General features: G+C 42.0%; 2 protein-coding genes and 1 pseudogene across 3 annotated transcripts; all 3 read left to right on the top strand.

Annotated features, from left to right (window-relative positions):
• Positions 1–348: 348 nt before the first annotated feature.
• Positions 349–15,992, top strand: LOC148036799 (uncharacterized). 2 transcript variants are annotated; one of them, XM_087675689.1, is made up of 12 exons: positions 349–886; positions 1,858–2,007; positions 2,405–2,572; positions 2,660–2,812; positions 2,891–3,043; positions 3,196–3,357; positions 3,492–3,722; positions 4,073–4,262; positions 12,742–12,937; positions 14,157–14,496; positions 14,585–14,658; positions 15,797–15,992. In XM_087675689.1, the coding sequence occupies exons 1-11, from the start codon at positions 679–681 to the stop codon at positions 14,632–14,634; spliced, it is 2,001 nt and encodes a 666-aa protein (XP_087531815.1). In that variant the 5' UTR covers positions 349–678; the 3' UTR covers positions 14,635–14,658; positions 15,797–15,992. The 2 variants fall into 2 exon arrangements, with proteins under 2 accessions (XP_087531815.1, XP_087531814.1); XM_087675688.1 differs by lacking the exon at positions 15,797–15,992 and having other exon boundaries at positions 14,585–14,860.
• On the top strand, positions 4,270–9,383 carry LOC148036801 (uncharacterized; annotated as a pseudogene).
• LOC148036800 (uncharacterized) lies at positions 10,144–12,735 on the top strand. Its single transcript, XM_087675690.1, has one exon. It carries the CDS (start codon positions 10,237–10,239, stop codon positions 10,573–10,575), a length of 339 nt encoding a protein of 112 aa, XP_087531816.1. The 5' UTR covers positions 10,144–10,236; the 3' UTR covers positions 10,576–12,735.
• Positions 15,993–16,460: the final 468 nt, after the last annotated feature.

Raw genomic sequence — 16,460 nt, 5'->3', positions numbered from 1 at the left:
GCCATACATATGGATTTAGTGTACCAACTCAAAAAACAACAATCATCTTTGTACTAAAGGCAAGGTATGTTTGATAGGACTTGAACCATGCCCAATTGTTTGTAAGAGTAGAATCTTATTCTAGTGGGCCAACATCCTTTAGATTTATTATGTGTCTTGTGTGTAAGGAAATCCGTGGTGGACATATTTCACACTGCCTTGATTGTCCGAGGTAGGCCTTAACCTAGGAACTTGTTTTATTTTTGTCACGAGTCTTGTGTATCATGCATAGAGAAAGGGAGAGCAAGATCTTTCACACGGGGAGAGAGAGCGAGAGAGCCGTTTTATAAGACCCTGAAAATGTCCCAAGGGCCAAAACCTAAAGAATGAACAAGTAAAAATCCTGTGCTGGTAAGAGTAGCAAAGGGGGAAAAGGAAAAGGCGATGTTTTTGTATCTTTGGCTACTAAGATCAGAAGAATTGTCCATGGAATTTGGCAGGCGTGCTGCTGCTGGCGGGTGATCAAATTAAATCAGCAGCGGCTGCCAGGTTCCAACCTGAGCGGCAGAGGAGGAGGAGAAGAAGAAGAAGAATCAAGTCAAAGCGGTCCTCAGGACGAGGCAACAGCCTGCAGAGAGAGAGAGAGAGAGAGAGAGAGAGAGAGAGAGAGAGGGAAAGCACGACAGCAAAGCAGGCAGGATGAGATGGGAGAGAGTGAGATTCCTCACCAAGACTCGCGAGACACCCGAGGGTCGCAAGTCCCCGGGAAGGAAAGGCGGTACTGCTGGTCCTGGCAAGCGATGGGGTCACACTTGCAACTCTGTCAAGAATGGTCGATCCCTCTATGTCTTCGGCGGTTATGGCAAAGACAACAGGCAGACCAATGACGTTCACGTCTTTGACACAGGTAGGGTATGACTTCGTCTGATCTTCCTTCAGTATTTCCAGATTAAATTCCTTCCCGCTTTTGGATTACACTTACTGTAGCAATGTGGGTGGTTGAAAAGGAATTGTTTGGCGTTTTGCAGTGGTAGTACTCAGCTTTATAGTTCTCTGCATTTTGCAAATTGAAAAGTCATACCATTTCAGACTCAATTTTGAAATATCGTACTTATTAGGGACATATATCTCCGCAAGGAATTGAGTGCAGTGAGAACCCACAGCGGGTTATCTAGCTGTGTGTCTGAGACTTGCAGCAATTTTGTGACTGCAAGTTAAGCCGTGATTATTAGACTGATATGAGTTTCATCAAAACAGAAAACTTTATTACAGTATATAGAGTAGTTTTTATATGTTATCAGTCTAAAGCTTTACAAGCAAGGAGGCTAGATGTCGATAGATAGCCAAAGTCTGTTTCCCTTGTTCCTTATCACGCATACATTTGAATGCTTATGTACAATGTTTTCCTGCTTTCATTGGCAAGAAAGGCTTTGTTGGGTGCGATTGATGACAAATTGAAAGAAAACAGGCCTATATTATATGTATGGGACTGCAGCTCTCTTGCAAAATTAACAAAGGACTAAACCTCATGCCAGTCGGATTTTTCCTGCATGCATGATATTCCAGAAAGCAGTCAGTTTTCCTTCTGATAGATGCTGCTTTGACAGCCTAACATCTTGTTATAGGTGGCACTATTTTGGTTATTCTCGATCTGCTCCATTATTGCTTTGAAATAGGTGCCATTAATGCCCAATAAGGAATTGCTTTGAACAGACGATTGAGTTAGTGTAGAAGATCTATTTCCATGGGAATGTCTCTAGCCTGAACGCCTGCTGATTCATGAAGTATCAGTTATCAATCATGAAATACTTCAGGTTTTTATGATTGCACCTTTTTTTAAAATTGGCATTCTGACCCCTTTTTTTTTTTGAGGTGCAGCAAAACAAACATGGAGCAAGCCCATGGTGAAGGGTACACCTCCATCATCAAGAGACAGTCACAGCTGTACTACAGTTGGGGCATCTTTGTATGTGTTTGGAGGGACGGATGGAAAGAGCCCCTTACAGGATCTGTACATCCTAGACACAGGTATGGATTCGAGTTTTTAGGCCCTTTTTGTTGGGTTGCAGGAGATGGGTGTGCAAACCTAATTTTTTGTTGTTGCTGCTGGTTGATTGTCATTCTGATAGGAAGTGTGCAACCTTGGCAACTGTACATCTGTATTTGAACGTCAAAACTGTTGTAGGGGCCCTTAATGCCTTAAGTATCTTTGTGACCTGGTTGAAACAAGCTTACATCATACAAAAAGAACCCTTCAAGTTTTACCCAGTAGTTCAGTGTATTAGTTCCTTGGCTTCAAAGCCTGTTTGCTTATCTTATGTAGAGAATTTACAGCTTAAATTGATTGGCTAGTTAAAAGCCTGATAGGGAACTCTTTCTATACTCCAATCTTAACCAAAGTGTCTCTGGGTAAATATTTGTGCAGTAACAAACACCTGGTCAAAACCACAAGTTGAGGGGGATGGACCTGATCCACGAGAAGGGCATAGTGCCGCTCTTATTGGGCACAATCTTTATATTTTTGGTGGATGTGGGAAGACCGGCGATGACTCAGAAGAGATCTATTTTAATGATCTGCATATATTAGATACAAGTAAGTCAATCTAAATCAGGAGTATGTTTTGAATTTTTTGCTTGAGTTCTCCTTTGGATTGACCAAGCGTTACTGTTTGTGCTTCAGTAAAAATGGTCTGGACAAAGGCATCAACCAAAGGCATTGCTCCAGCTCCTAGAGATAGTCATACCTGCTCAGCTTGGAATAACAAGCTTATAGTATTAGGTGGTGAAGATGCCTCGGACTCTTATCTATCTGACGTTCACATACTTGACACAGGTGAAAATTATTGGGAATGCTTATGTCCTCTTGTATTGATATAGAAGTTCATTTCAAAATTGGTTACTGTTTTGACAGATCTTATGGAGTGGAGGGAGCTCCAGACCAGTGGACAGATACTGACGCCGAGAGCTGGTCATGCTACCGTATCTGTTGGGAAGCACATCTTTGTTTTTGGTGGTTTCACTGATGACCGAAAACTGTTTGATGATCTGCACATGCTCAACATAGGTGAGGCCTCTAACTTTATGGTTTTTGTTTCTGGTGTGACCATGGATGTGCATCAACAGCTTCGCCATGTGCTGCCTAAGTTTGCTTCCAGTTTTTCTCAGTTATATGCTAATCTTTTTGTTCTGTTGTTCTGAAAACATGGAATGATGCAGAGACTGGTGTGTGGACCAAAGTAGTCACAACAGGCATAGGTCCTTCTGCTAGATTTGCTGTGGCAGGAGACTGCATAGATGCTAAAACCGGAATCCTTGTCTTCATTGGCGGATGTAATGAAAATCTTGAGGCCCTTGATGACATGTACTATCTGGACACGGGTATGTGCATTTTTACATTGTGCATAATCAATTTTTTGTGCCTGAAAATCTGACAGTTTAAGCCTACATATTGGCAACATGTTTTCAAGGCTAAGGTGCTGCACTTGGCTGCCGGCTAACTTTTTTAAATGCAGAGTTGCAGTCAGAGAAGGGGCAAGATGAACGGCCAGAGAAGTACTCTCTGCGGAAGGAACTAAAGAGGAAGCGACAGGAAAACCAGTTAGTTGTAAAAAGTCCTGAGCTAGAGAGGCGTTCGGAGAATCACTTGGTTCTAAAGAGTTCTGAGGTGGAAAAAGAAGTACTTCCACCCTCTGTCGAAGTAAAAACCAGGGCACCATCAAATACAACACCCACTCCTTCAGTTGGTATGCAAGAGCTTATCTACTATGCCGTATACTTAAATTATTTTGATAGAGCCTTCACGTGCTTCATTAGCCTACCTACTTAAGCTTGTCAGGTCTCAGAATGAGTATAAAATTATTGATCTTCTTAAGCTCCAGCCATTACCATCTACTGTATTAGGCTGTAGCCTGTGTCCTAACCTTACAAACTAAAAAAGATGTTACAAAAATTATGAAAATCTGCGATGGATGCCTAAAGGCGTTAAGAGGCCCTAACTTTACAAACAATAAATGTTGCAAAAAGTTGTGGAGACCTGTCATGTTGTGCAATGAAGACAATCTGGCCTGATCTAATGTATTGATTTAATTGACAGGTCCACCTGGTGAGAAGTTTCCCTTCTACGAGCCTAAACCAGTGGGGGAGAAGATTTTTGAAGCAAAGATAACTGATGTATTCCATTACGGCTATACAATTGAGACAAATATCGATGGAAAGCTACTTCGTGGTCTGCTGTTCTCCTACAAGCCAGGTTTTGCACATGCAGTACATGCTTACCTCACCAGGTCAGGTCTTGACTTATATTACGACTGTTTCACATTTAAAACGTAGTTTTTGAACTACTGTACACATGTTTCACCCAAGTGACCTATGCATGTTAAACAAGACTTGGGATAAGCTTGCAGGGGAGTGTATGAACTCCCTACTCATGTCTATGCGTGTAGTGTGCTTGGAGTGTGAGGAGACACAGTTTTGGACCTTCAGCAGCCAATGGCAGCTGGATCTCTTGTAAGACTACAAATTGATGAAGGCACATTCAGTTTTATGGCAGCTCTAAGAAGTATCAAACATTGTGTACAATGCTATTGTTCAGCTTTATTATGTGCTTTGGATTTATTGTGACTTGCATTCTAGAGCAGGGAAGCAGTCACAATGGACATCTTTCTTAGGGAACAATTTTTTTGGTTTTTTGGGGGTGGGGGCTGACCCATCGCTGAATTCCCTAGTGTTGCCTCTTCTAAGCCTTGATGCTGTGATGCCAGTGTGACATTCAAAAGCTTAATGGGCAACTTGTAGGGTGAGCTGTGAAGTACGATTCTAGAACTGATGAAAGTTACGAGCAGTTGTGGGTTACTAGGTCCCAAAGGACCAAGGCCCAATTCTCCCTCCAGCTCCTGCTTGCATTGTCAGCCAGAAGTCTGTTGTAACTTGCTTTGAAGTACATTGTAATGAGCTGGTTCATTTGGCCTGTTTGCTGTCCTCTTGTTTCAGCTTGTGTTTGTCCCAGAAGCAACCTTTTTAGCACTTACGGACAGCAAAATGCAATGTGAGTCAGTGAATTTGCACGAAGGCAGGAAAAACTGATAGGATTCACCACTTGCTTGAATGTGGAACAAAGCTGCGGTGCACTGGGGATGGTCAATGAATAGATTACACAATGCATGAAACTTCTCCTGCACTTGCTATCTAGAAAGGTAGATAAGCTACTTAGAAGTAGAAAATCCACTTGCTTATAACGATGTACTAAAAACAAACGAGTAAGCTGGCAAACTAGACTATGTTCTAGAGCCTCATGTACATTTGAGTGGTAATGGTCATTGACGTCCAACTTAGTTTTTCAAATATGTTACATAATGGACCTTGTCAAGGAATTGGGCTGGTCAACATTGAATAAGAAGCAGACTGGTCCTTCAATGTGGCTAAATTGTAGTAGAGAGGTGGGTAATTAAAGGATAGATGTTTAGAGAATTGTTGTAGGAAGAAAGCCTTTTTGTTTTTTCTAATCAAAATTTTGGACTCCTCCACAAACTTATTCAACCTAGGTAGAATAATTGGAAGGAAGCAACTCAGATATATGAGGAATCCGGGAACATTTCGAATAGTAGCTTCTCCTTGTCCTCATCTATGGGACTACAAGGAATGGCAATTGTTGATTGTTCCCCTCGTCCAAGGACTCTGAAACAATTCAAGGAGACAATTACTTAATGAAGAAACAATCCAACATCTCCTTGCCAATGTAGTCAATGATGCAAAATTGAGAAAAACAAAACAATTTGTTGCACCTCCTTTGATGAGTCTATCATGGAAGACACCTTAAGATCTAGAAGCTAGAAGCAATTCTAGAAACAGTCCCTCAAGTGTAGTTATTGAACTTTACCAAGTAGCTTCAAAGTTCCTCTTTTAATGATACACAAGTTATTCTAGTTCAAGAGCTAATGGTAATTTCTTGGCATAGTTTTGTTAGTAGTCATGTTTGTTATGCCTTGTCATCTCCTGCTTGTGAGCCTTAGTTTGAGTCAGGCGAGGATGTTAGGAGCTTTGACATGTCTGTCACGTGTTTTGATGGGGGAGGCTAGTCACTCTCGAGTGACTGCCAGATTGCATTTCTATGCATTTCCTTCAGTTGTTGACATCCTGTGTGCATTTCCACGTCAGTTTTTGCATTTCTTAGTTTTCCTTCACTTGTCGGACATTGCCCATGCTTGTTGGGGTTTTTTGTGGCCACATGCCATTTTTTTTGGCATTTTTCAAGTGTGACTAGCATTAAATGTTGGTCAGCCAGTATTTATGGCATTCATTGTTGCAAGCAGCCAGTTTAGGGCATGTATGGCTATTTATTGCCTTCCCATCCCACACTTGGTAGCAAGGTAGGTTCAGTACTTACGTACGGATCATTACCGTACGGTACGTACTGATCGTACGTTTTGTGTACGTATGGAACATAAAAAACGTTTTGTGTACGTATGGAACATAAAAAACGTGATCATTTTTTTCATGTAAAATTTGGGGCCCAAAACGTGATGTGCATAACGATTTCTGCATTGCTTGGTTATTTGTGGATTTTCCTGGGCAAATTGAGACAAAGCCCCAAACATATTCACTGTTTCAGTGTTTGCAGGTTATGTGAGCTACAGGAGGCGCCAGCGTGCACAGATGAGGTACGTCTTGTCTCTATGTGTCTCTCTCTCTTTGCGCGCTCTCTCTCTGTGGGCTCACATTCATGCATGTTGGAGCCTCTCTCTCTCTCTCTCTCTCGTAATGGACTCTCCTCTCTCTCTCTCTCTCTCTCTCTCTCTCTCTTGCACGCGCACGCTCGCTCGCGTTGATTCTTGTGCACGTGCATGCACATATTTACTGATGTTTTTCTCTCTTATCTTGCTCGAGGAGCCATCATGCCGAAACCAGTCAATCCCTATTGGAAGGAGTATACCAATATACTCCATATCATCAACACTCTCGGGCAAGCTAGTTCAGGTAGTCGCAGGTGGTCATGCAAGTTTTGCAATTTCACATTGACCAGTACAATTACGCATGTGGTGAAGCATTTGATAGGCATCAATTGCACAAACAACTGTAGCGCGTGCAAGAAGGCGCCAAAAGCTGTCCGAGAGAAGTTGATTGCTGAGAACTTCCCAGCAATGGGGGCAGCAGCAAAAGGCCAAGGATCCTAGAAAACATAAGACGCCTTGCACGATGCTCTTATTGGGGAGTTTGGTGATCCTCCTATACAGGTAGAGGAGAGTTTTGTGTCAGCCCGTTGCCTCAGTGCAGCCATTTGCTAGTAGGAAGAGGGCTCGTGTCATGCAGGAGGAGGAGGAGGAGGAAGGTTCTAATGATGTGCATGTGCCTAGGCAAACCACCTTGTCTTCACGTGTGCATTCTCAGTCTTGGGTAAGAGAGCGTCAGAAGGTGGCTGAGATGGAGATTGCTCGCACTCTCATTGAGTGCAACATTAGTTTCAATGTCTTAAGGACTGAGCAGTGGAAGAGGATGGTTAGGGCCATTGCCCAAGTGGGTGCTAGTGCTACAGATTCATGGTGTGGGCTGGATTACAAAACAATGCGTACCACTGCACTTGACGAGCAAAAGGCCTTAATAGATAAGGCATTGGTCCCAGTGAAAGCTGGCTGGCAGCAGTTTGGATGCACCATCATCTTTGATGGATGGAGTGATATACGCAGGTGGCACATCATAAATATACTTGTCTCCTCTTGTCTTGGTACTTACTTCTTGCGCGCTGTAGATGCAGGGAAGGCAGGAGAGAAGATCACAGGTGAGTTTATCTATGGGCATATTCGTACAGCCATCATGGAGATTGGTAAAGAGAATGTGGTCCAAGTTGTTACAGATAATGCATCCAATTGCAAGGCAATGGAAAAAATGGTGAAGGCGGAGTTCCCACACAGTGTGTGGACTCCATGTGCAGCCCATTGTCTAGACTTGCTTATGGAGGACATAGGCAAACTACCTTGGGTGCAGTCCAGAGTTTCAGATGCTACTAGGATGACCACATTCTTTCGAAAGAAGCATCAAGATTTAGCCATCTTTCGTAGCCACAGTAATCTAGATATGGTGCGGCCCTCCAAGACCAGATTTGCATACATGTTTTTGGTGTTGCAAAGGCTCTTCAAGCTTAGGGATCCACTTTTGCAGACAGTTGTGGACCCAAAGTGGAGGGCCTCATGCACAAAAAGAGGCGACCAAAGCCATTCAAAGGCATATCCTAGATGAGTCTTTTTGGACAGAGGTGCAGGATTTGATAGTGGCTTTGCAGCCCATGTATGTGATGCTACGAGTCATGGACATGGAGGGCTCCATATTGGGTCTGGTTTATCACCTCTTCATGCAGATGAAGAGCCATATCACAGCATGCCAAGCCTTGTCCCAGCAGCGGTAAGTACTAGATTTTGTTCTTGTACTTCTTTATGGCTGCTTGCATATGCTATTTCATAGTTACCAGGAACGGAGAACGGGAACGGGACCCCTCGGAACAGGGGGAACGCCTAAAGTTAGGGAACGGGAACGGAGGGAACGGCATATATATATATATATATATATATATATATATAGAGAGAGAGAGAGAGAGAGAGAGAGAGAGAGAGAGAGAGAGAGAGAGAGAGAGAGAGAGAGAGAGAGAGAGAGAGAGAGAGAGAGAGCATAGAGAGAGTTAGTTGGAAGATTGCATGGTGGAAGTGAGAAGGGTGGCATGATATCACTGTTGCATCTTGCTTGCACCAAATCTGGACAAATCCCCAAATTTTCCAAGTCCTGCGTACACTAATTTTAGTGAAATTGAAAGAATTTCACTAAAATGTGAAAAGCCCCAAAATTCCCAGGTAGATGTGCACCGACTTTGCAATTTCTGAGTCAAATTGTCCAATTCTGTGTTGAGATCTCCAGATTTGAGAAAAGCCCCAAATTTCTGAGCCAATTTTGAACAGATAAGAGATCTTGTGCTCATGCGTGCGAAAACCCATCAATGGGTGAAGGAGATTTCAAGAAAAAGATTGAATTTTTGAAAAAATCTACGGGTCAACGGACCCGTCAGTCGTGCGCTGTGACGCCCTCCTTTCGCCGTTACGCGTTGGCCACCATGCCCGCTGTGCAGTCGCCCCGTCGCGTGAAGCTATTGCTTGTTACGTATTGCACAGCAGTCGGCTCCAGTCGTCTGTCCACGCTTGCTGCAGTTCTAGGGAACGGCTGCTGGAACAGCCGGAACGGTGCGGAACGGGGCTGGGAACGGGCAGGAACGTTCCATGGGCGTTTCGCTGGTAGACACATGCCGGAACGCGTTAATCCGTTCCTAAGGCCCGGAACGGGTGTTCCTTGTTTCTATGTGCCATTTACTTATTATTAAATTTTAATGTATAGGCTATATAGTACAACACATGCATTGGCCTTGCAATGTGTCTAAACTTTGATGTTGCTAATTTTTGCAGTCGATATGATATCTTGACTCTTGTAGAGAGTCGGTGGAAGTTTATGAGTCGTCCCATTCATGGGATGTTTGCTTTACTCCATCCTTTCTACAAGACCCCAGGCTTGTTCCATGAGCAGCATCTCATGCAATTGAAAGACAAGTTCATCGCACGTATCTTTGATGAGGAGAAGCAGCTTCAAATAGATGCAGAGATGTGTAGCTTCATGAATAACTTGGGACCATCATTTTCACGGGCGGTGGCATTGCGTTCGGAGGCTACTAGTCTTCCTCTCACATGGTGGCAGAGTTATGGTCGGCAAGGTCTTCTACGTCTAACTTATTTGGCTCTATGTATCCTGTCACAGGTAACTCACTCTCTATGCTCTCTCTCTCTCTCTCTCTCTCTCTCTCTTTCACTCTCTCAAGTGTAGCAATGGCAATTATCAAGCCAATGGCACCTGCAAATGCAGGATTGCTCAGCGGGTGCTTGTGAGCGGAATTGGAGTGTTTATTCTTTGATTCATACAAAGATCCGGAATCGCCTTAGCACTTCTCAATTGGAGAAGTTAGTGTATTGCAGGGCCAATATGAGGCTTGTGCGCGCCTACCATGCCTTGGGGACACCCAAGTAGGTTCGAACTAGTAGCTATTTACATGTTTGAAATATTATATCTCTATATTAGTATTTAAAATTTACATTATTGTTCAATGTTAACAAATGTATGCTATGTTACCATCTTGAACAGGATGATTCCTCACGTATAAAGTTGGTGGCTGATCCGAATCATCCGATCACAGATGAGGACCAGCATATTTTGGACGAGCAGGAGATTTTGCGTATGCTTCATAGAGAGATGGAGGAGGTGGATAGGCGTGTGACGAGGTCACGCACACGTGCTTATAGCATTCCACTATGTGAGCAAGCTGCAAATCCAGAGAGTGCTCGACGGAAAGGCATTCGCAGAGGGAAGCTACCCATTCGGACTCCTCGGCGACGTGCGAATGAGGCAGTTCGTCTCATTCGCACTGAGGAGGAGGAGGATCTAGGTGATGCGATCCAGGCTACAGGCCTTGTGATGGTAGAGCTAGACTTTGACGACGATGACAATGTCGTGGCGGATGGAGACATGCTCTCTTCAGCCTCATCATCGTCCTCTTCTGATCATGAGTTTTGCTAGAGCCTAGGCAGTGGACTGTGGGCACTAGTGACTACAGTCAGATATAAAAATTTTGAATTTTCATATATTTCAGTTGGATGTTTTTATTTATGACATATGTATGCTCTATTAGGAGCCATCTTGACTTGACATTTGTCACCTTGGTGGATTGTTCCTAACTTCCTTGTTAGCAATTGTACGTTGTTTGATGCAGTGTACTGTGTTATGTTTTGGCTCTTTATCATGTAGACTTTCTCAATGTTAGTTTGATAGTCTCAAATTTCAGTTTTCACTATTCAGTGTTATGCACGTGTTAAATGTTTAATGCTTAAAGGTTTCAATTGTGATGTGACATGGTCATAAGTACTAAGTAGGGAATGTATATATCTTTATGCTTAATGTACAGTGGGAAACACCCTAAAATATCCTCTTGTTTATTATTTTTTTACAAAGGTACGTATTTTTACGTACATAAAAAATTTATCCATACAGAACGACATATAGTATGTATCTATACGTGCCGTACATTACGTATAGAACCACCTTGCTTGGTAGAATACCTCATTCAGTCTTCTCTCTCCAGCAGGTGCACACTTTGACACTCCATCTCCACCATGCTTGGTGCTGCCATCGTCATTAGCTTGATGTGGTGTCCTCATTGACGCCATTGGTTGATGCAAGGACTGATCAGTCTCTTGCTTTCCCGTTTGTATCAACATTCTTCTTTGTTCAATGCAAATTTCATTATTCTTTTCTTGTAGTCTCTCTTTGTTCCTTTGTCTTTGTGTTTCTGATCCATTCTGGTGCACACTCTCACAAGTTTAGTGTATATAATAAGAAATGGCTGAGCATCTCTTTGCCAATTAGTTATTGATGCAAAGTTAACCTCTTATTAGGATCCCAATTCTTCATAGAAGACACCTTAAGATCTTGGAATTTAGAATTGTTTTCCAAGAAAAAATCCTCAAAAGTGTAGTAACTGAATGTTACTGAGTAGCTTCTAGAAACTTTACCTTTCACAAGTTCTCTTTTAATGATACACAAAATACTTTCGTTCATAGGCTTATGATAATTTCTTGGCATAGTCAAGTGTGTTTGAAAGTACAAGGGAGATAGGGGGAGTGAAATGCCCCCGCAAGATCCAACTTGCACATGAGATACAACACAACCCATATTTACGAATACAAGGGATTGGAGGTCAGACTCATCTCCCAGCCACAGAGCCAAATGGTCTCACCCTTGAGCCTAGGAGCTAGTAACACTCTAGGTCTTGACCATGTTCCAAGGATTGGCGTTCCATACCACTAGTCCACACCATTTTGGTGTATGAACGCGTTGGTTAACGGCCATGAGTCTAAGAGTTGTGAGCACACAATATTATGCACAATAGGGCCTTGAGTCCTATAAGTAGGACTTGGTTCCATGAGCAAAAGTGGTTTTATGGACATCATTAGATCTTGTGCCAAATTGTAGGTTTGCACTTTGATACAAATGAAACACCCCTTAGGATCCAACCTGTACAAAGATAACGACACAAGCCCACCCAATTTTGTGCACAATAGAGCCTTGAGTCCTGTAAGTAGGACTTGGCTGCCCTAACCCTAGAGTGTCCTTTATGCATTTGCACTAAGTCGCTTCATGACTACTATGACCAATGCTACTAGTGCCCATCCGGATGTTCAAGGATGTTATAGGGAGAAACTTGCAAGGTTGAAAAAGTGAGGGTGGAGAAAATTGCGAAGTACTTTGCTCAAGAAAGTGAATGAGCCAAATGAACTGTGGGGGATAATTTGCATGGCAGAGTGTAAATTGTCTTTAAAGCTATCATGCGGTATATATAGTACAGCAGATGCTCCAGTTGTAATAAAGAGCTTCAGGTTGACAAGTGAAGACATACACATAAATACTCTAACCTCAGTTTCTGCCAAAGTTATGCTGATATACAAATAAACCTCTTTCAAAGATGGATGAAATGAAATTGAGAAAGGAGTGGGAAGGGGACATTTTAAATATGCTCAATATCTAGAAAGCATGAACAGGCCATTAGGTGAATTTTTTATTCTTAGAATCAGATAAGTTCCATACAATGCTTCTCTTTTTTGTGAAGTACACAAATGCTTCTACTCTATATATGTTTACTCCTGTTAGATTTGTTGTAATTTGCTAATATGTTCGTGTTCACATCAGAAAAAAACTTTCATCAGATCCGAACGCTGGAAAACTAAGGGAAGCACGAAAAACTAAGTTGAAGATTGCTCGTGGCACAAAGAATGATGTACCTGATGGTCAAGTGGTTGCCTCAAACCACACTCATGCAGGGGAGGGTTTGGAACCTCCTTCCAAGCGGCAAGTTACATTCCCAAATCAGTACCAACAATACATGGTATGGAGATTCCAAGACTACAATCTTCTCAATGCCTCACATTCTTTAGTAATTTGTATATTAGTGGGGAAAAGGGTCTTTCAATCAGGCGGATCTGTCAGGGTTTTTTGTATCCAATCAGATCAACTACTAGCAGGAAGAAAGAGGTTTTAACATACCTATTGAGAATGGTGCTGAGAATTTGAAAGTTTAGATTTGTCCATGGTAGCATAAAGAACTGCTTGCCTCTTGGTGAAGGTGAAGTAATAGATTCCAGATTTGTGCTTTCAAAAGACGACATAAATTTAGAGAGATACCCAGAGGAGACATGAGGACCCCACTTGCACAGACAGAAGGGGTGAAACTGTGATTTTTCTTAACGCATTTAAGGAACTTTAGAGGATGGCTAGAAATCAGTAGTCTGGGAACAGTAGCCCTTGGTACATGATGTCTAAGGCTCTTGGAGGAGATTGGACCTCACTCTTCAAGGTTCACAAACAAATTTCTTTTTTGTTGGGGCCTCAAATGAAAAATAAGATATTGAGTGGGACCTAGGGCTTCGCTGTGTAAAGGACATGCACTGCAGATGGTTAAGTGACTTGAACATGTCCACTAAGATTTGAGGTTGGCATGACAAAGCATAAAAGGGTGATAATTCTGGCGGAATAGATTTTTTTCAAAGCTTGTGCACGCTCATAAATATGCAGCAAGGCCTAGGGCTTCAAAATGTGAAGGGCAGACTTTAATTTTGGAAAACTAAGTCATTCTAGATATTTAATGGATAGATATTTGAGAAATGAAGATGATTGATCCTCCAATTCGAAGATCTCCTAAAATCATTAAAACAGGAGCTCTGCTTTTCTCAAAGCTAGTAACAACCTTGTAGGATCCTGGTTTTGTGTTTTTGCAAGAGCGAAAGCATTGCTGCTATTTTGCTTGAGAGAAATCCTGTTGTGGAACTGATGGTGTTGTGAAGGGCAGACTTTAATTTTGGAAAACTAAGTCATTCTAGAGATTTAATGGATAGATATTCGAGAAATGAAGATGATTGATCCTCCAATTCGAAGACCTGCTAAAATCATTAAAGCAGGAGCTCTGCTTTTCTCAAAGGCTTTTCTCAAAGCTAGTAACAACTTTGTAGGATCCTGGTTTTGTGTTTCTGCAAGTGCGAAAGCATTGTTGCTATTTTGCTTGAGAGAAATCCTGTTGTGGAACTGATGGTGTTAGTGTCTTTATGTAGCAACAAACTCAAGTGCAAATGCAGCTTCAAACACCTCCCCAGCAGCAGCAGCAGCAGCAACAGCATCCACCTCGGCAGCAGGTACAAGTACAGCAGCATCAATCACAGCAGTTGCAGCATCCTCTCCCCTCCACTCAGCAGCCGCACTCTCTCTCACAGCAGCAGAGACTGCCGCATTCTCTCTCACAGCAGCAGCAGCAACAGAGCTCAGGTATGATGCAGCAATCACCAAGGCACTATGTAGGTTCTGGATATGCACATCCGTCGGCTGAAGTCTCTCAGCATCAACAAGGCCAAGCAGGGCTCTATGCAATTCGGACTTTGCCTTCTCCAGCACAAGGTTGGTTTCTGGGTCATAGGTAAATATTGGTTAGGTGTAAACATTTGGGACCTATCTCATCAATGTTGTCATTTTTGCAAAATTCCAGTCATGCAGCAGGCAACCAGAGAGCAGACTCTTCAGACAGACCAGCGTTGATGTGCGAGGGCAAGATTTTTCAGGGTACAATCATACTTGTATTATACAAATGCCTAGGCTTTCATGGCAAACAGTTGGATATGTTTAGGATTGTACTATTTCCGCTCAAAACAGCTATACTAGTTGATTCTCTTTTTTGGTTGAATCTATAGAGATGTATGTTGTCTCAACGTAAGCGAGTTAAATCACATGAAATGGAGCTCCTACTCCTAGGTTATTATTTGTTTGACAGTTTGTGGCTTGTCTGTTTCAATCATACATAGATCCATGTCATGATGCAACCATCTTGGTGGTGTTTCACCTTCACAAGGTTCTCTTTTGCTCAATCTAAACATTTTACGTGATCACTGGTGAAATGTTGTAGTTAACTGTAAGATGTGGCTTGTTCAATAGACAAGCACTTCATTCACATGCAAGATCAAGCCTACCTCACAGGCTCATACTAGTGTTATTATGTGCTTATAGCAGATGTGGGGCCTACCTCTGACATTCCTCACAAAGTCACTCTCCTAATATTGTGAGCACCTGTCCTTGAGCAAACACCCATACCTGTGAGTTTTTGTACATGATTAGGTCAATACATTCAGATACTTGCAGCTGGTTTGGGAGTTTCGAAGCTATGGTTGGTGGTTGTGTAAGATTCAGTTGTGCATAGTTTCCTTTTTACCAAATCAAACATTGAGTAGGCATTCATGTCTGAACTTCAAATGTTCTTTGTATGGTAGTTCCTAAAGATGCATTGTGATTAGTACGAGCTGCAATATGTACAAGTTAATTTCTGGTCAACGTGCACATTCAGAATGTGGCAGTTTTGGAAAATTGTGAAGGATTTATTATTTAGAATCTTAGATGTCCATCAATGCTGATCTTATTTGTTAGACACTTCAAACGTCCAAAGAGTTTTGGAAGTTCCAAATCTATTGTTGGTGCTCCTGCGAGATTCCACAAGCTTCAGAGATTCTTTCTATATTTGTATTGCAAGATGCATTATGATCAGTACTAGTTGGAATATGTGAAAGTTAGTGTTTAAATATTGTGCACGCTCAGCTTGTGGCAGGTCAGAGTAGTATTTTGACAATCATTGGTTAGGTGTTCGTGAATCATGATCTACTTGTTGCAGTTCCAACTTTCCTCTTAAAACTTTGAAACCATTCTTGTTCAGATGGAGTGGTTTTCGGTTTCCACATGAGAAAAGCTTTTCAAGTGAATACAGGCTGGGTGGTCTCCTCTCTTGAAATCCACTCTAGAAATGGAAATGGGGTCCATCTTTTTGACAATAGAAAGTGCTATGTAATCCTTTTCCTTTTTGAAGGAGAGGCATCTTTTGACAAGGCAGGAAAAGCAAACCCCTTCAAACCTAATAAAACCATCCAGATATTACATTGTGTGTAAGAAGAAAGAAAAAACTAGTAAGAAATTGTTTCTCGTCTTGTGTTTTTTAGCGAGCTTTCTCTTGTGCATGGTGTGTGTTCAGTTTAATAACTTAAGCAAGTCTCCTCACCATGCAATTCATGACATGGTATCAAAGTAGTATCATTGTGAAGGGCTAGTTTTGAAGGTTGAAGTAAAAAAGAAACAAGGATTCAAGCAAGTAAGTTATAAGTAACAAGCTTTTTCATTCTCTCTTTCTAGTGGATAGTGTTAGTAGAGATACTAAAAGTAGAGTAAGATCTCAGATTGTTGTGTGTATTTTATAAATAAGCCTTTTAGGGTTTACTTGTGTTTTTAGCCATTTGAGGTCATTTTAGACCTTGTTTTAGTCTCATAATGTTGTGGATAATAGTTTGAGAACATAACGTAATTTTGGGTGTGTTAGTCATTTTGAT

This window comes from Lygodium microphyllum, chromosome 4 (genome assembly GCF_053477565.2).
Source record: "Lygodium microphyllum isolate KBCC chromosome 4, Lygodium_microphyllum_v1.1.10, whole genome shotgun sequence".
In the NCBI taxonomy this organism is placed as follows: domain Eukaryota; kingdom Viridiplantae; phylum Streptophyta; class Polypodiopsida; order Schizaeales; family Lygodiaceae; genus Lygodium; species Lygodium microphyllum.
The sequence above is the reverse complement of the archived record's forward strand: the minus strand, read 5'-3'. Positions and strand labels throughout refer to the sequence as shown.

What these genes read in the sequence shown, in the direction of transcription:
- LOC148036799 (XM_087675689.1), top strand. Translation starts at nt 679, where the DNA reads ATGAGATGGGAGAGAGTGAGATTCCTCACCAAGACTCGCGAGACACCC. An exon ending in TCTGTACATCCTAGACACAG is followed by an intron (nt 2,008 to 2,404) that starts GTATGGATTCGA and finishes ATATTTGTGCAG; the next exon opens with TAACAAACACCTGGTCAAAA. An exon ending in GTACATGCTTACCTCACCAG is followed by an intron (nt 4,263 to 12,741) that starts GTCAGGTCTTGA and finishes TGTTCACATCAG; the next exon opens with AAAAAAACTTTCATCAGATC.
- LOC148036800 (XM_087675690.1), top strand. Translation starts at nt 10,237, where the DNA reads ATGCTTCATAGAGAGATGGAGGAGGTGGATAGGCGTGTGACGAGGTCA.